Below are 25,294 nucleotides of genomic sequence, written 5' to 3'. Positions count from 1 at the left end.
AGCTCACACTACATCTCTGGGAGACATCCAGGCCTTTACCGTCCAATTAAGGTTGACCCAGGGGGGAAAAGAGCAGAACAGAGCAGCTCTCCAGCCTCCACCTCTCTCATCTCTCTCTCCGTGGAGGAGCTGGGTAATTGTTAACAGATTGGGAAGTGTTATTGTGGATCAGGACGTCGCCCGGCCGGGGTGTCTGTCTGAGAGGCTCACGCCATTGTGGTCACAGCATAGAGGTCTTAGTGGTCTTAAGCCTAATTGACTAAGAAATAGAATGAAAAGCCCCCGTCCTGGCAGACAGAGGAACCCAGGCTGGCTCTTCTACTGAGCAGAGAATGAAGAGACAATTAGAGAGACTTAAGAGGAGTCAAACTGACAAAACATACTTTTTGTGTGAGACCAATTCCATTAGGACAAATATTAAGTCTACTGAATATATAGAAAAATAAATTACACCTAGAAATGTTTGATCTGGCGCTGTATTCCTGCTACCCTTTTGCAAGAGCATCTTCTCAGTTGACTGCCTTGTTTTGGTGGGAGCTACACTTGACTGTTTATTTGATTTGACCATTTAAACAAGATTAGTGACTGGCTGGCAGATTCCCCTAGTGTACCAAGGCAACTTCCTTCTAAAAGTAATTTAGACCAATTAGCAGAGGGCATGCTATATTGTCTGACCAACCAATCACAGCCAGATAGGTCCCTGTCAGGAGATGGGTTCTAAACGGTTAGGATGTTGATGTTCAAAATGTTCCATATTCTATTGTATAGAATAGATATGACATTATATTATGTGTAATAAGCTGTCATGCCAGGTCTATGCAGTACATTTCTATCTGCAACCCACCAGATTGAACAGGCCCTGGGTGACTGTAGAACAGGCGTGCTAAACAATTGTCAGAAGTAAATGAGTGACGGCAGCTAGTTCCTGTTCACACGCATGTAACTGTACCGTACCTTCTGTAAACAACAGTGTTAGTCAGCCTGTCTGATTCACTGACAACTGAGAGACAAGGCTTCTTTAATGAGTCTGTGTTGAGTGGGAGAGTTTACTTCTCTCCTGGGTCTCTCTATTGAAATAGACTGATTTCATGCAATTATGAATGACACACAAACAGAGATACTGTACCTTTTTTATGGAGCTAGGCAGCCTTGATGTAATTCAGAATTTGAATTGTGAGTTTGAAAATGACTATAATGCAAATATGCCAGGGCTTGTATTTACTGAACTGAAGCTCTGATTGAAACATTTAAACTTGGACTATCATAGCCTGCAGTGGTGCCATCAGACCTGTGACTCCCAGTCGGCGCTATGCTGAGACACTGCGTGGTAGGGTGGCAGTCACACCACGGAGGAGTAGGAGAGAGTGGGAGGGTGTGATGTCTGTCCTTGCGTGTTGGTTGTCATGGTGGTGAGATGGTGAAATGCAGAGTGATTATTCCCAAAGTGGGTCAAAGACAACATGTCTATAACTGCTAGCAGGACATGGTAACTTTGAAGAGGAGAGAGTGAGAGAAAGAGAGGAGGACGAGAAGATGGAACAATGTATAAACAAATCCAGGGCTCATTGAGGAAATGCAGGCAGTGTTTGTGATTAGGATTTGTTTTTCATCTAATCTGGTGGTGAATCAGGGAGAACTGGGATTGGCTGAGGTGCTGCCGAGCATCCTCTCCACGCTGGAGGTCAGGCCCTCTGGCTCCAGATGGGCTCTTATTGATCGGAGAGAGCCTGGCGATCCAGTTGCAGGCGAACATCATTGATTTTCTGCAGGCGTGGAGAGTGCAGGCGTGGAGAGTGCAGGCGTGGAGAGTGCAGGCGTGGAGAGTGCAGGCGTGGAGAGTACAGGCGTGGAGAGTGCAGGATGAAGGCTGGAGCACAGCAGAGCTGTCAGGTCATCTTCTCAAATATCCAGAATGTTTTTTTGTGGCGTTGACCTTCCCTAAGTCAAGAGACATATCTATATCTATTTAACCACTACCTCAGCATTCACAGTGGCTTGTCAGTGTGGGCTGTGTAGCTTAAGCAGGCACTTTTAATTCTCACACACACACACACACATTCCTTAACACACATCAATAACATGCTCCCAGAAAGCTGCCAGTTCAGCAGAAATCAACATCTCTTAGCACCAGTAGTCATAAAGACTTGAATGAATAAAGTCATTGCAAACCAGTTGGAGACTCTGTCCACTTACTGAATAAAGTCATATACCAGGAGAGACTTGAATGAATAAAGTCATTACAGTACCAGTAGTCATAAAGACTTGAATGAATAAAGTCATTACAGTACCAGTAGTCATGGAGACTTGAATGAATAAAGTCATTACAGTACCAGTAGTCATAAAGACTTGAATGAATAAAGTCATTACAGTACCAGTAGTCATAAAGACTTGAATGAATAAAGTCATTACAGTACCAGTAGTCATAAAGACTTGAATGAATAAAGTCATTACAGTACCAGTAGTCATAAAGACTTGAATGAATAAAGTCATTACAGTACCAGTAGTCATAAAGACTTGAATGAATAAAGTCATTACAGTACCAGTAGTCATAAAGACTTGAATGAATAAAGTCATTACAGTACCAGTAGTCATAAAGACTTGAATGAATAAAGTCATTACAGTACCAGTAGTCCTTGAATGAATAAAGTAGTCAGTAGTAATAAAGACTTGAATGAATAAAGTCATTACAGTACCAGTAGTCATAGAGACTTGAATGAATAAAGTCACTACAGTACCAGTAAAGTCACTACAGTACCAGTAGTCATAGAGACTTGAATTAATAAAGTCACTACAGTACCAGTAGTCACTCATGGAGACTTTAACCTTAGCTCTGTGCTTTGTTAATTATCGCTGAACTCCAAATAAATTGGATGTCTCTGCACCATTCTGGATCTCCAAACCCCATTCCTCAAGGCCTCGCTCGGCCACGTCCAAACAGCTTTAATTATAATCCAATGAACTCATTATCATAGTTTCCATTCATATCTAGTGGGGCTCTAATGCTCAGACTCCTCCGGTCCTTATTATATTTATTGTATATTTATTCATAGGTTTTGTATATATTTATTTCCGATATAAATGTTAATTAGAACTTCAAACACTTTAGCAGCAGTATGCTGAGGCAGAGCTTCCCTTTGATCAGACGGCACTCGCCCTGCTTTCCTCTCCCTCTCCTCTCCCCCTTACCCCTGGGCATCTCGATGCTAATAGGCTGAGTGTTGCTCTTGCCTGTCAGTCCATCTGTCTGTCTATGGAGATTAAAGCAGTCGGGCCAGTCACAAGACGGGTTGAATGGGTTCTGGGTTGCCACTTTCAGTGTGGATGGATATTGTTTGAACTTTCTGTCATATCAGTTTTCATAAGTGACTCTTGGCTGTTAAGCCAGAAGAATGGCAAGACTGAGCAAAATTATTTGTTAGGTAGATGTTCAAGCATGTCTTTGAAATATTCCTCTACTTTTTCCGCACCAAAGAGGAGTCATATCTCTGTGCTATATATAGTGTACGTGTGAACACAACACCTGATAACTCCATCCCTCTATGTCTCTTTCTAAAATAATCCTAGTGAGGCATTGACGTCATAATACTCTGCTTGTGTTACAAAACGAGCATGTTTGGTCTCTACATCTGGGGAGATTATCTCCTGCAGTGTGTACATCATTGTCTCCCCTCCCTTCTCTACTGTACTCTCCTCCTTTCCTCTCCCTTCCTCTCCTACTATCACCCCTCCTCCCTCCCTCTCCTGTGTGTTAATGTACTTGAAGTGGCCCGGCGGTCAATGAGCTTGTATTAACACCTGACTGGGAGCAGCGGGGCTGGGGCCTGGCTGGTGTTTGTTCCTCCACGGTGCCTCCCATGGGCCCGACCCCCAGGCTGCAGGCAGATGGAACGGATCCCATGATCAATAACAACATCCTAGCAGGCTGTTGAGAGGGTAGGAAGGAGGGTGGAGAGAGGGGGGAGGAAGAGGCAGAAAGAGCGGGAAGAGGAAAAGAGAAAAAGAGCGCTAAGGGAGAGAAACGGTAGGGCAGAGATTGAGAGAATAGAGGGAGTGGTAGAAAGAGGATAAAAGAGGGGCAGATGGGAGCAAGCTTTACAGTATATAGTTGTACATTTCCTATCTTTATATTCTCAACTCTTAACATTGCCAACAAAATCTGGGTGTAGTTTCAGTCGATAAATCAGGCTTATTCATCTGCTTTTGGTGTCACTCAATGCATGATCTGGAATAAATCTTTTCTGAGCTTTGTCTCTGCCAATATTCTCTATCACTGTAGCTACAGTGTGTGAGACAATGGTATATGCATTAGCTTGAAAGTCAATTTTTCTCTCTCTCTCTCTCTCCTCATATTTATATATATATCTCAGTTGAAGTCGGAAGTTTACATAGAGTTAGGTTGGAGTCATTAAAACTTGTTTTTTGACCACTCCACAAATTTCTTGTTAACAAACTATAGTTTTGGCAAGTCTGTTAGGCCATCTACTTTGTGCATGACACCTGCAAGGGGAAGAAAATCTTACTTTTTGGTGTCCTCTGGTCTGATGATACAAAAATAGATCTGTTTGGCCATAATGACCATCGTTATTTTTAGAGGAAAAAGGGGGAGGCTTGCAAGCCGAAGAACACCATTCTAACCGTGAAGCATGGGGGTGGCAGCATCATGTTGTGGGGGTGCTTTGCAGCAGGAGGGACTGGAGCACTTCACAAAATAGATGGCACCATGAGGAAAGAAAATTATGTGGAAATATTTAAGCAACATCTCAAGACATCAGTCAGGAAGTTAAAGCTTGGTCGCAGATGTGTCTCCAAATGGACAATCACCCCAAGCATACTTCCAAAGTTGTGGCAAAATGGCTTATGGACAACAAAGTCAAGGTATTGGAGTGGCCATCACAAAGCCCTGACCTCAATACCATAGAAATTGTGTGGGCAGAACTGAAAAAGCGTGTTCGAGCATGGAGGTCTACAAACCTGTCTCAGTTACACCAGCTCTGTCAGGAGGAATGGGCCAAAATTCACCCAACTTATTCTGGGAAGCTCGTGGAAGACTACCCAAAATGTTTGACCCAAGTTAAACAATTTAAAGGCAATGCTATGAAATACTAATTGAGTGTATGTAAACTTCTGACCTACTGGGAATGTAATGGGAATGTAATGAAAGAAACTATTCTACTATTATTCTGACATTTCCCATTCTTAAAATAAAGTTGTGATCCTAACTGACCTAAGACAGAGAATTTTTATTAGGATTAAATGTCAGGAATTGTGAAAAACTGAGTTTAAATAAGGTGTATGTAAATTCTGACTTCAACTGTATATATATGCATGCACACACACAGAGAATGGATGCAACGATGTATACACACAGACACACACTCTCTCTCTCTGCAGCTAAGCCATTGTTTGTGTTGGGAGATAGATCAGAGACTGTATCAGCTGGTACATTTAGACTAATCTAAGGTCCTGTCCTTCATTCTCAAACTCAATATTATCCAACCACTTTGTTTGTATGGACAATTCTTTTCTCTCTCACACAATTCAATTCAAGGGCTTTATTGGCATTGGAAACATAAGTTAACATTGCCAAAGCATGTGAAGTAGATAATAAACAAAATTGAAATAAACAATACAAATTAACAGTAAACATTACACTCTCTCTCAGGACAGTATTTCTCTCCCTCCACCTTTCTACCTACCTTCCTCCCTCTCTCCTTCCATCTATTACTCTTTCTATTTCTCAACTTCTCTCTACTCGTTCTACCACACCTCACCCCCTCTCCTCTCCCTATCTACCTCCCTCTCTCTAGGCCTTGGCCATGGCTGAGGTGAATGGACCAGGGCCCCTGGTGGCCGAGCCGCAGATTGCCATGTTCTGTGGGCGTCAGCTGCTGCACATGAACCCTGAGACTGGCCAATGGGAGCCTGACCCTCAGGGCCGCCAGGGCTGCTTCACAGAGCCCAACCAGATCCTGTCCTACTGCCAAGAGGTAGGAGCCAACAACACTGCTATGGTTATGAGATCGACCTCATACTGCACTGCTACTGCACTGTAATGCTCAGCTCATCTCCAATGCTGCTGCAATAGCATACTAGAGAGCAGATACTTTAAATAGGTTTATGGATATAAAGATAGTAGTAGATTCAGGGCCTTCAGAAAGTATTCATACCCCTTGACTTATTGTTACAAACTGAATTCAATATGGAGTAAAAAAAAAATAATGACAAAAGTGAAAATGTTTTTGCAAACGATTACAAGCATACCCATAACATGATGCAGTCAGAACTATGCTTGAACATATGGAGAGAGGTACTCAGTAGTGTGTTGTGTTGGATTTGCCCCAAACATATTCAGGACAAAAATGTAATTGCTTTGCCACATTTTTTGCAGTTTTACTTTAGTGCCTTGTTGGAAACAGAATGCATGTTTTGGAATATTTTTCTTCTGTACAGACTTCTTTCTTTTCAGTCTGTCAATTAGGTTAGTATTGTGGCATACGGTAACTACAATGTTGTTGATCAGTTTTATCCTCCACAGCCATTAAACTATGTAACTGTTTTAAAGTCGCCATTGGCCTCATGGTGAAATTCCTGAGTGGTTTCTCTCCTCTCCGGCAACTAAGTTAGCAAGGATACCTGTATCTTTGTAGTGACTGGGTGTATTGATACACCATCCAAAGTGTAATTAATAACTTCACCATGCTCAAAGGGATATATATATATATATATATATATATATATTTTACCCATCTACCAATTTGTGCCCTTCTTTGCGAGGCATTGGAAAATATCTCTGGTCTTTGTGGTTGAATCTGTGTTTGAAATTCAGTGCTTGACTGAAGGGCGTTACAGATATTTGTGTGTGTGGGGTACAGAGATGAGGTAGTCATTCAAAAATAATGTTTAACACTATTGCACACAGAGTGAGTCCATGCAACTTATTATGTGACTTGTTAAGCACATGTTTACTCCTGAACTTACTTAGGCTTGCCATAACAAAGGGTTTGAATTCTTATTGACTCAAGACATTTCAGCTTTTAATTTTAAATTGATTTGTAAACATTTAAAAACATCATTCCACTTCGACATTATGGGGAATTGTGTGTAGGCCAGTGACACAAACATCTACATTTTATCCATTTTAAATTCAGGCTGTAACAACAACATTTGGAAAATGTCAAGGGGTGTGAATACTTTCTGAATGCACTGTAAATGGGTGGACAGACTGGTATAGATACCTCACACAACATTATGAATAGGAGCAGGGGTAACCAACCCTAATCTTCCAATCTGTCTCACTTGGTTTGTCTTGTCCTATCAAATCTAAATATTTCTATATTTATATATATATAGTAGAGTGATGGTGGTCAGGAGGAAATATTTATTGATATTTCCTGAATATTAATACTACCATCCATCGATCTTCCTCCTGCCACGTTTATCCCCCTAATTCCTTTAAGTCTGCTGCATGCCAAACTTAAGGCATATCAATGGCCTGACAGGGCTAGCCACAGCCTTGGTTTGATTAGAGACTCGCTGCTCCCCCTCCCCGCATCATGCGCCACCTGGTGGCTAAATGAAGCACAGTGGGTAAAGAAAACAGCAGTCACACAGTTGAAATGGCTGTAATGTGATTACCCAGCTCATTATGCGTCTGTGATTGCTTTTCCACAAAAGCGTTCCTTTTTCCTCAACGTCTGTGGATCCGGCTCTCAGACAGCGTGCCAAATACATTCCTCAATCCATTAAACCTCATTATAGGGCTGTGCTTATGCCATTGCCCTACATTTTAATTGAAAGTAGTCAGATGTGAAATTGGGATTATTGAAAGAATTGGAAGTGGGATTGTATAGGTCAACTTGTTTTCAGACTGGAATTTTCCTTACAACTTAAGGAGAATATCAGTGTATGACCTGCATAGTCAGAAAATAGACCCTTAGGGCCAAAGTGTTTCAGACTGTTGCATGAGTCTCTCCTTTTTACCTTTCTCCCTATTGATTGTGCTATCCTCTCTCCTCCTCTGTCCCGCTCCCTCTTGCCCTCCCCTCCTATTTCCCTCTTGCCCTCTCCTCCTCTCTCCCTCTCCTCCTCTGTCCCTCTGTCTGTACTGTACGTCTCCTCCCCCCTCAACCCTCCTTTCCCCTCTGCATTTGTCTGACCCTGTTGCCTCTCTCCTCTCTGTTGTCCTAACTCCTCCTGATGTCCTGTCTGTCCATATCATCCATCCATCTGTCCCTCCCTCTGTCTTTCTGTCTGTCTCTCCCGCCGTCTGTCTGCCTGTCCATCTGTCCAACCAGATGTACCCAGCCCTACAGATCTCCCATGTGGAGGAGTCCTCCAGCCCCGTCACCATCCCAGCCTGGTGTAAGAAGGGCTGGGGCCACTGCCAGACACGCCCCTTCATCGTCATGCCCTACCACTGCCAGGGTAAGAACAACACGTCTGCAATGTCTGCACCCTTAGCATCATCCTTCTAATCTTCAGCATATCCCTACACAAACATCACTCAAAACATTGCACAACTTCCCTATGATCACCCACCCCATATCGGAGGATAACTTTATTATATTAATAAGTAACAACATGTCATCATTATGTTTAATACAAAGCATGTCATTTCAGTTATATGGTAGCGTTCAAATTCAGCCTCGGGGAAGTAATAATGGAAACGGACATAGTATGTCTAATAGTTCATATGAATGGATTCCATTGTCAAAGCTTTGTCAGGTGCACCAAAGGGCTTCACTCTATTAAAATGGTGGAAAGGTCTTTCAGTCGGTGTTGAATTTTAACCCACTTGTCCCCACATTTTTCCAAACATGCCACTATGCACATCTTATACCATTAGTAACCCTAACATGTAATCCAAATTGTTTTAAAAAATTATAGTAATGGAAAGTATGTACAAATAATTGTGAGTGCTGGTAACATACAGTGCTCTGCCTATAATAAAATGAACAGACATTTGCCCCAATATCTACTGTATATACCTCAGCTAATTTACATACACACCTCAATCCAATTACCCACACACCCCATCCCTCTCTCCCCATGCCCTAACCCTAACACCCACATGCCAATACCCTAATATTGATACAATCAAGTACTGATACACCCATATCCTAGCCCTGAATGATACACCCATATCCTAGCCCTGAATGATACACCCATATCCTAGCCCTGAATGATATACCCATTTTTATTTTTTTATTTCACCTTTATTTAACCAGGTAGGCTAGTTGAGAACAAGTTCTCATTTGCAACTGTGACCTGGCCAAGAGTTACACATGGAATAAACAAACATGCAGTCAATAATACAGTAGAAAAGTATATATACAGTGTGTGCAAATGAGGTAGGATAAGGGAGGTAAGGCAATAAAAAAGCCATGGTGGCGAAGTAATTACAATATAGCAATTAAACACTGGAATGGTAGATGTGCAGAAGATTAATGTGCAATTAGAGATACTGGGGTGCAGAGGAGCAAGATAAATAAATAAATACAGTATGGGGATGAAGTAGTTGGATGGGCTGTTTACAGATGGGCTATGTACAGGTGTAATGATCTGTGAGCACGCACACATTCTCATCGACTGACTTGCAGTGGAGCTGGTTGAGAGCTTCAAGTTCAACAAACCAATATGGTCCGAGCACACCAAGACCGTCATGAAGAGGGCATGACAAAACCTATTCCCCCTCAGCAGACTGAAAAGATTTGGTATGGGTCCTCAGATCCTCAAAAGGTCCTACAGCTGCACCATCGAAAGCATCACTGGTTGCATCACTGCCTGGTATGGCAACTGCTTTGCCTCCGACCGCAAGGAACTACAGAGGGTAGTGCGAACGGCCCAGCTTCCTGCCATCCAGGACCTTTATACCAGGCAGTACCAGGCAGTGTCAGAGGAAGGCCATAAAAACTGTCTTGGACTGTTCTCTCTGCTACCGCACGGCAAGCGGTACTGGAGCGCCAAGTCTAGGTCCAAGAGGCTTCTAAACAGCTTCTATCCCCAAGCCATAAAACTCCTGAACACCCAATCAAATGGCTACCCAGACTTTTTGCATTCCCCCCCTTCTTTTACACCACTGCTACTCTCTATTGTTATCATCTATGCATAGTCACTTTAATAACTTCATGTACATATTACCTCAACTAACTGGTGCCCCCACACATTGACTCTGCACCGGTACCCCCCTGTATATAGTCTTGTTATTTTACAGCTGCTCTTTAATTTCTTGTTACTTTTATTTCTTACTTTTATTTTTAATCATACTCGACACCTTTATAATGCATAACTTCTCTAGAGCATGTGAAGTACAAAAGTTATTATTTTCACTATTGTTAACGATGGAATCAAATTACTTAAATTAAAATCTGAAATTAAGCATATTTCACATTTTTCTGTCCTTGACTGACTGCCTGCAGCTATTGAAAGTAGAACTGCAGGCAGCAGCACACCATTGTGTTCTGGATCAATCTCCACTCCCCTCCTCAGCCCAGACAGTGCAGAGGCACTGTAATGAGTTGGCATTATATTATTATACTGAACCTTTCTAGTTCAAGTCTCTCTCTCTCGCTCTCTGGTTTATGGATGTTTATCAATGTTTTTTTATCAATTAAAAAATGTTACAACCAAGGCAAGTATTAAAATATTCTCCCTCATTCCATTTCCCTCTCTCTCTCTCTCTCTCTGTGCAGTGGGTGAGTATGTGAGTGAAGCCCTGTTGGTTCCAGACCGATGCCGTTTCCTGCACCAGGAACAGATGGATGCCTGTGAGAGCTACGTCTACTGGCACAACATAGCTAAGGAGGTGCGGGTGGAGCGACATTATATTAGCTAAGATTATATTAGAGTTAATGAAATTTCAATTAATTTCTTAAATTTTAATTGGGTTTTAACACCACTAGGACTCTTTATAGAGAGTTAGCATAGACTTCTATGAGACATTAAACTTGGACTTGGACTAATTGAGTCAATGACATTAAACTTGGACTTGGACTAATTGAGTCAATAACTAAACTGCAATGTAGACTACAGTAAAAGACTTGGGCTGGAAGCTAACTGTGCCCAGCTGGGTGTAGTGTAACATACAGTACCATACTGTATCAGCAGAGAGAGCAGCTAGAGGAGTTTAATATAGGCCGGGGAGGTGAGGCCGTTTATTGGAGGCCGGGGAGGTGAGGCTGTTTATTGGAGGCCGGGGAGGTGAGGCCGTTTATTGGAGGCCGGGGAGGTGATGTAGGTTGTAGTTTTTATAATTCACCTTCATCATGCTGGTCGTGTTCTATTCCTCCTGCTAGTTAGTTCCCTTTGATCACACTCACATTTCCTCTCTTTTTCTATACACCCCTGATCTCTCTCTAGTTCACCTTGGTCTTTTCCAATCTTGATCCATGTTTAACAGATTTCTCTCATCCTTTCTGTTTCAGGCCTGCACAGCAGACGGTCTGGAGCTGCATAGTTATGGGATGCTGTTGCCGTGCGGCGAACGTTTCCGTGGGGTGGAGTATGTGTGCTGCCCGGGGAGGGGCGGGTCCAGTGGCAGGGGGGAGACGGAGGGAGGGGACGTTCTCCCAGCAGGACCCCAGGCCCTCACCCCTCAGGTCAAAGTCAACACAGGGTGAGTCCCATTACCCCTGCTGTCTGTGGTGATGATGGGGGAGATGATGATGATCATAATGTTGGACCTTGTACCCCATTCCTAGAGTCAAAGTGATAACACCCTCCCCAAGCCCCTCTCCTGACACCGATGTGGATGAGGCAGACATGGAGGAGGAAGACGATGAGATGGTGGAAGAGAATGAGCAGGTGGTGGAAGAGGATGAGGAAGAGGAGGAGGCAGTAGAGGATGATGAGGAGGAGGAGGAGGAGGAGGAAGAGGAGGAGGAGGAGGAGCAGCAGCAGCAGGAGGTTGCAGAAGCAGCAGCAGTGAAAGACCCAGAGGAGTATGAGTACTCCATTGACTCTGGCCCCTACCAGGCTTCTGACTACACAGACTCCTTCTACTATGAGAAAGGCCAGGGTCAGACAGGTCGCAACCCCTCCACATCCCCACCCCAGACCAGGGGAGACAGCCGTGAGTAACCATCTACCTTCTATTTCACAGTTACATCTTCGCCCTGTCCAGAAACAATTCTTAGCCACTACTTACCACCTCTCAACTAGATCTGAGAGGATTTCATGGGCATAAGCTTTATTGGAATACCACTTTGCTCTAGATGGAATTTTATCCATATTGTCTATATTCTTACCTACAAAAATGGAGAAGTGGGGAATTAAGTAGTGTCTAGGTTTTGTGTCTAGTCTGGACCTTTCTCTCTAAAGGCCAGTCTCAGTAAGGGAATGGACTGTAGTTGCTACCCTTAGTGGTTAACAGGGCAGTAAAAAGACTGGGTAAATGCTGACATCACTCTCCCATCTCCCACTTACTCTTACTTACTGGGGAATGAACTGTAGTGCCCAGTTAGCATCTCCAATACTTTCTCTCTCTCACGCTATCTTTGTAATAGACTAAGGATGATTACACATACGCATGCAAGGGCATACACACACATGCATGCGCACACACACTCACCATGCCTATCTGTCTGGCTGGATATAGGAGATGGGAGTGGCTGGCTGAAGTATTTACAGCACTACACGTCTCCAAATCAATAATGCTGACTGTTCACCCTACTATCTGGCTCAATGGCTGTCTGGCTCTCTCTCTCTCTCTCTTCGGGTAATGGCAATGATTGGGATATCTTTCGGTCTCCCTCATCTTCCCCCTGTCTTTCTTTCTGCTGCACTGCCTGTATCTCTGTTTCGCTCTCTCTTCTCCTTTGTTTTTTCATCCTTTATTCTCCCTCCTCTCATTCCCCTCCTCTCCTTATCCCCCTCTCCTCCTTCTCCTCTGCAGTACCCACCCCTCGCCCCACAGATGGTGTGGATGTTTACTTCGAGATGCCAGGGGACGACAGTGAACACGCCAACTTCCTGCGTGCCAAGATGGACCTGGAGGAGCGTCGAATGAAACGTATCAATGAGGTAAGGTGGGCAGGGAGGCGGGTTTGGACAGGCAATGAACCAATAAGATGAGGCCAGGCCTGCTGTGCTGTTTCCATATCTGTGATCTCCTACAGAACCCACTGTTGACAGTCGGGGGAAAATTGCTCTGGGACCTGAAGTGAGGTCTTAATGCAATATTAATATATTGGGAGAATCACAATTGAATACTCTTTGTGTCCTCTCTCCTCAACTCCTTCTCAAAACCCATTGGAGGAGAAGGTCGGGGTTGGGGGGGGATGCTGGCTTCTCATCCAATCGGTTTTGAGAAGGTGAGGAGAGAGGATGCGAGGAGTATGCAATTGAGCTTGTCCCACTGTTCAAGTGAACCAAGCCAACTGGATACCCATAAACAGACAGACGTTCTTAGTAGCTGTAGATTGAGGCGGATATGGAGCATTTTAAACATCAGAATGGTCTTCAGTGTATTCCTGTCTGCGGAAAACTGTTTGTGTGTGTGTGAAGGACGTTAAACGCATCTTGCCTTTTCAGATCATGAAGGAATGGGCTGAGGCTGACAACCAATCCAAGAACCTGCCCAAGTCTGACCGCCAGGCCCTTAATGAGGTAAGAAGATGAAATAGGAAGAGGGGATGGAAGAAAGGAGAAGAGGATTAAAGAAGGAAGAAAAGATGGGAGACGGACACTCATATACCTATTAACACAACAATGATCCCCCTCTCCTCTCCCCCCAGCATTTCCAGTCTGTGTTGCAGACTCTGGAAGAGCAGGTGGCAGGGGAGAGACAGAGGCTGGTGGAGACCCACCTGGCCCGCGTGGTGGCCACCCTCAACAACAACCGCAGACTGGCCTTGGAGAGCTACCTGACCGCCGTGCAGGCCGAGCCCCCACAGGTCCGCAGACGGCAGGGATATCTACATTTTCTTAGGCAGAGAACTTGACTGTACAGAACTGCAACGCTGCTGGGTTTTTCACATTCAACAATTTCCTGTGTGTATCAAGAATGGTCCACCACCCAAAGGACATCCAAATAACTTGACACAACTGTGGGAAGCATTGGAGTCAACATGGGGCAGCATCCCTGTGGAACGCTTTTGACACCTTGTAGAGTCCATGACCTGAATTGAGGCTGTTCTGAGGGCAAAGGGAGGGGTGCAACTCAATATTAGGAAGGTGTTCCTTATGTTTGGTATACTCAGTGTATATTTGTTAGGCCGAGAGTATGAGTGGACTGTAGTGTGTTGTTCATTTCTTCCACACCTTCTCCACCCGCTCCATTCTCTGACTATAATATCATTCTCCTCTCAACAGCCGGAGCGGGTGCTGCAGTCTCTGAAGCGATACATGGCAGCAGAGCAGAAGGACCGCAGACACACTCTGAGACACTACCAGCACATTGAGGCCGTCGACCCCCAGAAGGCTGAGCAGATGAAGTTCCAGGTGTGAAATGAAAATATACCGGAATATACTAGGATGAAAAGATACTGTACCTCTTCCTTAAGCAGTGATGCTGCTTCATGAAAAAATTGAGGCTCATGAAATAACTCTTAAAGGGGCAATCAGCTGTTGAAACAATAAATAAAAAAGTGTATCCGCGCCCCTGTTTCGGTAAAAAGCTGAGGGATCGGGCTGGAGAAACTCTCAAGTTCATAGACAGAGCTATGGATACTGTGACTGACCATTCATGATATCAATTATGTTTTTGAGGCTATTGGAGTAAAACAAGCTTATAGGTTGGGTTCTAATGGGGTACCACAGTTGAACTAAGCTCATGGGGCATTTATAAATTATATTTGTCAAAAATCAATGGGTACATATCATGTATTTATATGTCCAAAAATGCATGTAGCAACTGCAGATTGCCCCTTGACCAAAATGATCAAAACTGATGTCATAATCATCCTTAACAGCAAATATCATTTTCACTTGTAAATGTCAATACATTAAACCAACACATGACTCTTTCAGACTCTGTGGGGGCTTTGTCTTGTAATGAACCTAACCAGCATTGATCTCTTGGGGTTGCAGGTCTACACCCACCTCCATGTGATTGAGGAGAGGATGAACCAGAGCTTGGCATTACTCTACAAGGTCCCTGCCTTGGCTGAGGAGCTGCACGATGATATCCGTACGCTACACTCCTCTCTACTCTCCATGTAGACCAGGATGTGGGGTTACTGCCCTTGTCCTAATATTCATGTTTTAGTTCCTTCATAAGACATTTAGAAAAAGATAAGCTAGCATTTATCATGACATCTTTTGTAAGACATTCAAAGTTCCAAATACACATTATCTAATTAGTAGGTTATTATTATCTTGTAATGTCTCTAGGGAACTCTCATTCAGAAAATAAAGGATTGGTGTATATAAGGTGTAAATACGTTTTACCGTAAATACATTATACTGTACTGTATATCAAGCTGGGTAGCACTTTAGTTTATTGTATTTCTCTAAACACCTTTCCTGTGTTTAAAACCTGCTTGTTTCTCCCTCCCTCCCTCCGTGTAGAGGAGCTGGTGAAGGCGGAGCGAGGAGACATCAGTGAGCTCATGACCACTTCCTTCTCTGAGACACGCACCACAGAGGAGCTACTTCCTGCTGAGAGTGAAGAGGAGAAGGATGACGAGGAGGAGGAGGAGAGAGCCTTCCAGAACAGGCCCTACCCACCCCGCATTGGTACGGACACACCCTCATGAATGCACGCATACACACAAACTGTTTCCTCTGCAAATAGTTCAGGAATTAATTCATTTATTTGAATACAAGCAGTAGTTAACATTTTTACTTTTCTCTATTGTTTCTGTCCTGTCAAGACCCACAGCCCAACACTAAGAAAGGTGAGTTAAAGGGAAGGGGCATGAAGTGTGATATTTGTCTGCCAAAATATCATTTTTAAAGAAAGAAAAAGTTGAAGTTGATCATGGCTGAATTTGTGTGTTTTCTGCCTCTGCACTCAGCCTCTACAGACGAATATGACTATGCCACATCTGAGAGAAGCCCCACATATGAATATGAGGAGAAAGTGAGAAACATCTATTTTTTTTATTGCAAACATACACGTCACTTTACAGACATGGCATCCTACTTGCACTTGTGTTTACAGCACAGCCAAGAGATACGCTGACACACATTATGTAAATCATCTCTCCCTCATCCCTACCCACTTTAAATCTCATCCCCTCGTGTGTATATGGAAAAATGGCTTGTGTCGCACTGCAGCCTCCACATGATAAACTGCTACATTTTTACTCACTTACTATAACATCCTCCCACAGCAGGAAGTCAACTCCCATAGATATGTAGTTAATGTGTTCTATTTAATTCTGTGGTACTTCCTCTGTAATGACCTATTAAATAACCCCCTCTCTCTCTCTTTCTCTTGCTCTCACTCTCTAGATTAACACCTCTGTGGAGCTCAAGCAGGTGGTCTACAAGTCTCCTGAGATCCAGACCGATGAACTGGTGAGTCTGCTACCTAGATAAGTGTCTGGATGGGCTGGGCGGACCCGTCCCCTCTTGTGGTATTGTAAGTCATTCCCATGATGATATCAACCTCTAATTTCTCCATCTTCCCCTCTTTGTGCCTTCTCTTCACCTTTTCTGTTTCTGTCCTTAGCAACCAGATGCCCTGGAGACGTTCAACCGCGGGGCCATGGTGGGGTTGCTCGTGGTTGCCGTGGCCATCGCCATGGTGATGGTGATTAGTCTGTTGCTGGTGCGCAGGAAGCCGTATGGCACCATCAGCCACGGCATCGTGGAGGTAGGAGGCAGGGAATCTGACAGAACCTGGACACTTTGATGCTTTCAGTAGATCTCGTTATTGCACATTAAATCAAATCAAAGTGTATTTGTCACGTGCGCTGAATACAACCTTACAGTGAAATGCTTACTTACAGGCTCTAACCAATTGTGTGTGTGTGTGTGTGTGTGTGTGTGTGTGTGTGTGTGTGTGTGTGTGTGTGTGTGTGTGTGTGTGTGTGTGTGTGTGTGTGTGTGTGTGTGTGTGTGTGTGTGTGTGTGTGTGTGTGAAGAAATAAAACAACAGTAAAAATACATTTGAAAATAAGAGTAGCAAGGCTTCATACAGACACCAGTTAGTCAGGCTTATTGGGGTAGTATGTACATGTCGGTATGGTTGAAGTGACTATGCATATATGATGAACAGAGAGTAGCAGTAGCGTAAAAAGAGGGGTTGGCGGGTGGTGGGACAAAATGCAGATAGCCCAGTTAGACAATGTGCGGGAGCACTGGTTGGTCGGGCCAATTGAGGTAGTATGTACATGTCGGTATGGTTAAAGTGACTATGCATATAAGATAAACAGAGAGTAACAGCAGTGTAAAAGAGGGGTTGGGGGGGGCACAATGCAAATAGTCCGGGTAAACATTGGTAAAAACTGTTGAAGCCTTTTTGTCCTAGACTTGGCACTCCGGTACCACTTGCCATGCGGTAGTAGAGAGAACAGTCTATGACTGGGGTGGCTGGCGTCTTTGACAATTTTTAGGGCCTTCCTCTGACACCGCCTGGTGTAGAGGTCCTGGATGGCAGGCAGCTTTTTGTGGGTTTAAATATTGTTTTGACTTCTCTGACCAAGGCTTCATCCGATCTCAATGCCATAAACCTTCTTCCTTGATCATCCATCATGATCATCATCCCTTCCAGTTCCATTATTCTCACAATTTGTTGATTAGTTGTTTGTTTGTACAGCTTTTAGCTGTATGCAAAATAAAACTAAACTAAAACTAAACACAATCAATCAAATGTATTTTATAAAACCTTTTGTTACATCAGCAGTTGTCACAGTGCTTTACAGATGCCCAGCCTAAAACCCCAGAGAGAAAGCAATGCAGATGTGGAAGCCTAGAGGCTAGGGAAAACTCCCTAAAAAGCATAAACCTACTATAGGATGAAACCTAGAGCGAGATCAGGCTCTGAGGGGTGGCCAGCCCTCTTCTGGCTGTCCAGGGTGTAGATGCATGTGGCCATTAAGGCCAGATCAGTTTTGTTCATAGATGAGCAGCAGGTTCAAATGATAACCATGGTGGCTATAGAGGGCGCAACAGAGCAACATCTCAGGAGTAAATGTCAGTTGGCTTGTCGTAGGCAGGTATTCAAAGTGTCTCTCCCTGCAGCGGCAGGTAAGAGAGGCACTTTATGCTTATAGCACAATACAGTGTCTCCTACTTCCTGCTGATAGCACTTCCTTATACCGTAGCATTGTACTGTATTTGTATCAGTATGACATTTGACCCTCCGTGTCTCATAGCAGGTTGACCCCATGCTGACCCCAGAGGAGCGCCAACTAAACAAGATGCAGAACCACGGCTACGAAAACCCCACCTACAAATTCTTTGAGCAAATGAACTGAGGCGGTGGGTGTGGCCTCCCGGTCATGCCCAATCACATGAGGCGCTCCCTTTCCTTGTTCACCTCCTAGAGGTGGTCCCAGTAACACCGCCTATGATGTATTACGATGTATCATTACGACCAACACTTTAATCTAACTTGACAAGCAAATAGGGGGTATATGCCCCAAATCTCTGACCAACCATGTCCCCACATCAGTTTTTGGAATGTAAACCAGTAACAGAGACGTATTACCAACTGACCCATCCTCTTACTCTTCTGGTCTAGAATAAAGGGGTGGACATTAATGCCACAGTGTAACAATCATCTCCTTTGGAGAGATTCATTCCTGTCTACTTGGATAGGAATGCCATTGGAATGGCTAGAGTTGACCCCCTTATTCTTAATAAAATGGATTGGTATTTGTCAGAAACTGACTCAATGTTTAACACTGCATTTTGCTTTGTGTGTATGCAATTTGTTTATTCTTTATTGGATTGTGTTACAGCTCTGATTCATTATATTCCAGTTCAGATTAATGGTGTAAAATGTGAACAAACAATATAGTATAGCTGATCTAAAACTCCACCCAAACTGGTTCTCTATCTAAAGCTACAATGACTCTGACATGATGACCACCAAGCCAGCCTCACCGCCATGAGTCAATGAAGGACATCTTCTTTCAAAGGCAGGCACAGTTGTAAAGGTTAAGCAGAGATGAGGAGGTTGGGAATGTGAGGTGTTGAAGCTTGATTGACTTAGTTGTTACTTAGTTATTACTTACACCAACATATATTATCAATCCATAGTAAAATGGGTTGGTGGTCTTTTGATGTTCAGCCCAACCTCATCCTTCAGTCTGTGACATCTGACACAATCAGCACCCAGAGCCTATTCCATGTCATGTGAACTATACTATATTGAACTAATGTACCAAATGTACCATTTAAGTTAAGTGAATGACTGCTACCTAAAAAAAATTGTAACAAAGTAATGAAAAGTCCATTATTTTAATGAAAGCATGCAGATTTGGTGTATGATGCTACCGTCTTTGTGTTGTTCCTGTTCTTTGCTTTTGATAAGATGGAAATGTAATATCTTTAGAAAAAAAATATGACTTCAAAATAGACATTTCTAGAATGAATTTGCATCAGTGTAATGGAATAATAACAAAAAAGAAGAATACCTTGTGCTGTTCAGAGAGAGAACATTTTCCTAACATGGCTGATTGAAAACGGACTGTTGTAAAAACCAGCACAAGATGACACAATTAACTTCTGACTGAATGTATTTTAGGTAGACGTTGAGACTCCATTTCCTCTTCGATAGTGCATCACTCCCCTAGTAGAATCCCAAGGACAAACCTGTAATCAGTAGACAAGCTACATGTCCAAAACCTTCCTCATTATCTCACTGTAGTTTAACACTGAATGTCTCTTTTCACTATTTGCAGGTTTGAATGAGAACAGTGGGAGGTCAATCATTGTTGTGGTGCAATGGACTTCAGCATTATGGAACATAGTGATGTTGGCAAACATGGTGATATTGGGTAACATTTGCATGTAAAGGAGGTATGCCGAGGACTGGACTATTGCTCAGATTGGGTGGGACCACAATATTTGCTCTAGCACACCTTAGTGAGTTATTTTCAGTTTATTGCTTCAAATTCAAGTTGAATCTTTATTAGGGACATAGCAGGTTTCAGGCAGGATGAACATATAGACGCTGTATATAAACCAGTTGAATGTTAGTCCACTAGGGAGATGTCGCATCTCACTGATGCATCTGTCACAGTTATTATGATCAATATCATGCACTGTATATAGATAATAAGGGATTGTCCCCTTTTCAATGGCTGATTGTTGACCTCTTGGATGGCTTTTATATTTAATTTATTTTCCACTACATGATTTTGTTACCAGAGAGAGTTCTTCGTGTTGGACGGTTACATACACAGTAGGAGATTTCTTCATAATCAACAGTGTCAACTGCAACTACTGTTGGCCTACTGTACTACAGATGATCCTAACCAAAACCAATCATCTTTCACTACTCTCAGAATTCTGAAAATGTTACTTTTTAAAACACCACCAGTCCTGAAACATCCTGAGAGGTTCATAATTTATTTGTAACTCATGGCTAGGTTGTTCTGCTGTGTACTCCATGAAACCACTGGTGACACAAGGGAGTAAATTATTGATCACATGTGGCTGACTCACCCTCAAACCATTCTGTTTTTTTATTCAAACACTGCTTTGAATATGAGGAAGATAAGTTCAAATACTTGACCTCAGAGATTTGAATTTTCCATGTATTGCTTTTGGATTGTGGGAATCACAGGTTGTGGTTACTGCATCAAGATAATTAGAGAGCTGAGGTAGTCTTTGTATAATTTGTACAGCTCTGTTTCGTGAAAAACGTATGTTCACAGTTTAAGTCAGTTGAACCTTGTATCGATACTACTGAAACCATAGAAGAGAATAAGCTTGCCTATGTTTCCCCAAAGACTCAAGGTTTTCCTACCAGCATTTAGCAGATGTAGAATGGTGTATACTGTAGTGACTGAACACACATTTGTATGTCCTCTCTTGATTAAGATACTTCTATGTTGGCCTTCCTCCCCTCCCCAGCCAATGAAAATGTAAACAATTATATGGAGAGTTTAATTGCTGCATTATTGCCTTTTACAATGCTGTGTTTTGGATGTAATTATGTATTTTTATTTCTAATAATCAATTGGATTGAGGGTCATGTTTTCTCACTGTATGAAAAATGTAGTAGCTTGTATAAGAATACCTATAGGCACCCTAAAGAGGTTATGTGATGTCTAACAGTTCAGATACAGTGGACATACTCTGTCAGTAAGTCTATAACTAAATTGTCCATGGTGTGGCGCCAAGCACAACTGTGAACAAATGATTGCTCTTTGTCAGACACAGATACTGGCTGTATATAATGTGAACTCCCACCATTTTGACTATACTCTGATTGGAATGATACTGATGACATCACTGAGGGAGCTGATCTTCAAATCCCTTCAGAACTTGACCAAACACATGCTTTGCTCTAGAAGAGGTCAAACAACTGACTAATTTGACCAATTGTCCCTGAGCTATGTTGAGTGTAATTCATGTGCAAGAAATCTGAGCAATGGAGATCTGATTAAGCTAATTAAAACTGTAATAAAATTTGAAATAACCCACGAAACACTGTTTCTTGAATCACTGTACTTCACCTCTGAGCACAGGAGGGGATAGTTGTCTTGATTTTATAATATCAGCCAGCATGGGGTCACCAAGACATGAGACGCCTGTGTTCTGTCACAGCTATAACTAGAGAGATATTCTCTGGTTATAATAACACATTAATAAACACACCACCCACAGGAAAGTGGAGTGTTGTAGGGTATGGCTTATGTTGTGTGGCTGGGTGTAGCCTAATGTACGATCTAGATTGGTGAAGGTATCTATACTGTGTGCAACACTATAAACAGTGTCCTGCCATATTTGGGATTTGAGGTCTTGAGATTGAAACCCACCTTCATATCTGCACAAAACATAGCTAACATAGATAGTTAAGGGAATAAAACCTCAAGTGTTCTGCAATGGTGTTTATGCATTTTTATGTCAGAACAGGGAGTTTAACACTTTCACACATCAACCAAGCACCTATTTAGATTCAATAGAATATGAAGCACAATGACATCCTGTTTTTTCACCTCAATTTCCATTCCAGTATTTTTAAACATCACAGACTGTAACTCAGTATATGCAAGAGCAGGAAGTCAACGTGGTTATGGTTTGTTCTAGGCCAAATGACAACCCTCTGCAGCAATACTGTCTTAAACACCATAGACAATGGTTTTGCTTGTCTACTAAGTCAAATTCACTTGCTCCAATTGAATGAGTGGAATTGCTTTCTGTTTTTATCATTTTTAAAAATGTAATAGCTTCAACAGGCTCAGCACATGTTATTTGGTTGGAACGTTATTAGGCATTAATTATGACTTTTGTACTGGTCGATCTGCAATGAATTGCTATTCGATCGTCAAAAATGTCTGTAAAAAAACAACGATAAAGCGTTCCTATTTTTTTCGTTTTGTGTTGTTCCCATTAGATATACTTGATTCAACAGCCCTAGCGACGCGAAGGCAAAGCGTTCCTTGTTTTAACAATTTAACCTGTTGCGACGAGCAATCCCATATCCGGGATCTTAAAGCCTCAAGCTCATTAGCATAACGCAACGTTAACTATTCATGAAAATCGCAAATGAAATTAAATAAATATATTGGCTCTCAAGCTTAGCCTTTTGTTAACAACACTGTCATCTCAGATTTTCAAAAAATGCTTTTCAAATTAAAGCTTAGGGCTCTTTCATTATGTTATCATGACATTGATTATAGCTCACTTCCTGTAAAATACATAGGTCTACATTCACATGAATGGGTACTTTGGGTAAAGGGAATTGTGCCTTTGACTTGCAAAAATGTATGTGCAAATCTCTCTTTACCCATCATTAACCTCTCTGCGCACCGAGCCCGTTAGCGGGATGAAATTCGACAACATACGGTGATCGCTACATAAATAGTCATATTAAACATTCATCAAAATACAAGTGTCTCACATGTTTCGAAAGCCTAGAATCTTGCTAATCCAGCGTTGTCAGATTTAAAAAAGGATTTACTGCGAAAGAATACGATGCGATTATCTGAGGATAGAGCCCCATAAAAAACAACTACACTGCTCAAAAAAGTAAAGGGAACGCTAAAATAACACATCCTAGATCTGAATTAATGAAATATTATTATTAAATACTTTTTTCTTTACATAGTTGAATGGGCTGACAACAAAATCACACAAAAATGATCAATGGAAATCAAATTTATCAACCCATGGAGGTCTGGATTTGGAGTCACACTCAAAATGAAAGTGGAAAACCACACTACAGGCTGATCCAACTTTGATGTAATGTCCTTAAAACAAGTCCAAATGAGGCTCAGTAGTGTGTGTGGCCTCCACATGCCTGTATGACCTCCCTACAACGCCTGGTCATGCTCCTGATGAGGTGGAGGATGGTCTTCTGAGGGATCTCCTCCCAGACCTGGACTAAAGCATCCGCCAACTCCTGGACAGTCTGTGGTGCAACGTGGCGTTGGTGGATGGAGCGAGACATGATGTCCCAGATGTGCTCAATTGGATTCAGTTCTGGGGAACGGGCGGGCCAGTCCATAGCATCAATGCCTTCCTCTTGCAGGAACTGCTGACACACTCCAGCCACATGAGGTCTAGCATTGTCTTGCATTAGGAGGAACCCAGAGCCAACCGCACCAGCATATGGTCTCACAAGGGGTCTGAGGATCTCATCTCGGTACCTAATGGCAGTCAGGCTACCTCTGGCGAGCACATGGAGGGCTGTGCGGCCCCCCAAAGAAATGCCACCCCACACCATGACTGACCCACCGCCAAACCGGTCATGCTGGAGGATGTTGCAGGCAGCAGAACGTTCTCCACGGCGTCTCCAGAATCTGTCACATGTGCTCAGTGTGAACCTGCTTTCATCTGTGAAGAGCACAGGGCGCCAGTGGCGAATTTGCCAATCTTGGTGTTCTCTGGCAAATGCCAAACATCCTGCACGGTGTTGGGCTGTAAGCACAACCCCCACCTGTGGACGTCGGGCCCTCATACCACCCTCATGGAGTCTGTTTCTGACCGTTTGAGCAGACACATGCACATTTGTGGCCTGCTGGAGGTCATTTTGCAGGGCTCTGGCAGTGCTCCTCCTGCTCCTCCTTGCACAAAGGCGGAGGTAGCGGTCCTGCTGCTGGGTTGTTGCCCTCCTATGGCCTCCTCCACGTCTCCTGATGTACTGGCCTGTCTCCTGGTAGCGCCTCCATGCTCTGGACACTACGCTGACAGACACAGCAAACCTTCTTGCCACAGCTCGCATTGATGTGCCATTATGGATGAGCTGCACTACCTGAGCCACTTGTGTGGGTTGTAGACTCTGTCTCATGCTACCACTAGAGTGAAAGCACTGCCAGCATTCAAAAGTGACCAAAACATCAGCCAGGAAGCATAGGAACTGAGAAGTGGCCTGGTCACCACCTGCAGAACCATTCCTTTGTTGGGGGTGTCTTGCTAAATGCCTATAATTTCCACCTGTTGTCTATTCCATTTGCACAACAGCATGTGACATTTATTGTCAATCAGTGTTGCTTCCTAATTGGACAGTTTAATTTCACAGAAGTGTGATTGACTTGGAGTTACATTGTGTTGTTTAAGTGTTCCCTTTATTTTTTTGAGCAGTGTATTTCAACCAGCACAGGCGTAACAAAATCACAAACTGCAATAAAATAAATTGTTTACCTTTGACGATCTTCCTCTGTTTGCAATCCCAATGCTCATTGTTACACAATAAATGGTCTTTTGTTTGAGAAAATCAATTTTTATAGCCTAACACGAAACATTTTGTGAACCGCTTGTGCCGTGAATTCCGCCTCATTCCATTTTTGACGACACATTTGATGCAAATACACACATTAAACGTGACTTTTCCAGTCATGTTTGGTTTCATTGCCATCAACTCGTTTGTTTGTAACACAACCAAACTTGATGGGTCATTTCGCGGGACGTATTGACTAAAAGAAACTGATTTGAAGACAACAAGTAATGACATCATTGTTTTGTTGATTGACTGTATTTTAACCCAATGACCACTGATCGTCTTGAAATCTAGCTGGGTAGATAGCCAATGAGCTGAGGTAAACGGCAATATGTAATGTTTATGTGTTGGAAGACCAACCCATGTAGTAAACTCCGGCTTAAAGAGGGTCAATCGTCATTGAAGTTTCATACTGGAAGGAGCAAACCATGTTACGCACAGTGTTGTTTTGGTAAAGCGCATCTTCAGCTGTCTATATGTCAATCAGTATGGCGACTAAGTCAGGGAAAG

General features: G+C 43.0%; 1 protein-coding gene across 2 annotated transcripts in view; it reads left to right on the top strand.

Moving 5' to 3' along the window:
- LOC112226805 (amyloid-like protein 1) overlaps positions 1-21,550 on the top strand; it is a 51,989-nt gene extending 30,439 nt beyond the window's left edge. Inside the window, exons 2-17 of one of the 2 annotated variants that reach the window (XM_024391382.2) lie at positions 5,808-5,987; positions 8,295-8,424; positions 10,692-10,804; positions 11,424-11,614; positions 11,700-12,070; positions 12,893-13,020; positions 13,531-13,605; positions 13,734-13,892; positions 14,311-14,439; positions 15,028-15,127; positions 15,508-15,675; positions 15,813-15,836; positions 15,957-16,021; positions 16,396-16,461; positions 16,616-16,759; positions 18,267-21,550. In XM_024391382.2, the coding sequence (XP_024247150.1) occupies positions 5,808-5,987; positions 8,295-8,424; positions 10,692-10,804; positions 11,424-11,614; positions 11,700-12,070; positions 12,893-13,020; positions 13,531-13,605; positions 13,734-13,892; positions 14,311-14,439; positions 15,028-15,127; positions 15,508-15,675; positions 15,813-15,836; positions 15,957-16,021; positions 16,396-16,461; positions 16,616-16,759; positions 18,267-18,365 (2,142 nt within the window). In that variant the 3' untranslated portion in view covers positions 18,366-21,550. Of the gene's footprint in view, positions 1-5,807; positions 5,988-8,294; positions 8,425-10,691; positions 10,805-11,423; positions 11,615-11,699; positions 12,071-12,892; positions 13,021-13,530; positions 13,606-13,733; positions 13,893-14,310; positions 14,440-15,027; positions 15,128-15,507; positions 15,676-15,812; positions 15,837-15,956; positions 16,022-16,395; positions 16,462-16,615; positions 16,760-18,263 lie in introns of both variants that reach the window. The other variant, XM_024391373.2, reaches the window with a different exon arrangement.
- The last annotated feature ends 3,744 nt before the right edge of the window (positions 21,551-25,294 follow it).

This window comes from Oncorhynchus tshawytscha, linkage group LG03 (genome assembly GCF_018296145.1).
Source record: "Oncorhynchus tshawytscha isolate Ot180627B linkage group LG03, Otsh_v2.0, whole genome shotgun sequence".
Classification (NCBI taxonomy): domain Eukaryota; kingdom Metazoa; phylum Chordata; class Actinopteri; order Salmoniformes; family Salmonidae; genus Oncorhynchus; species Oncorhynchus tshawytscha.
This window is presented reverse-complemented; position numbering and strand designations above follow the sequence as displayed.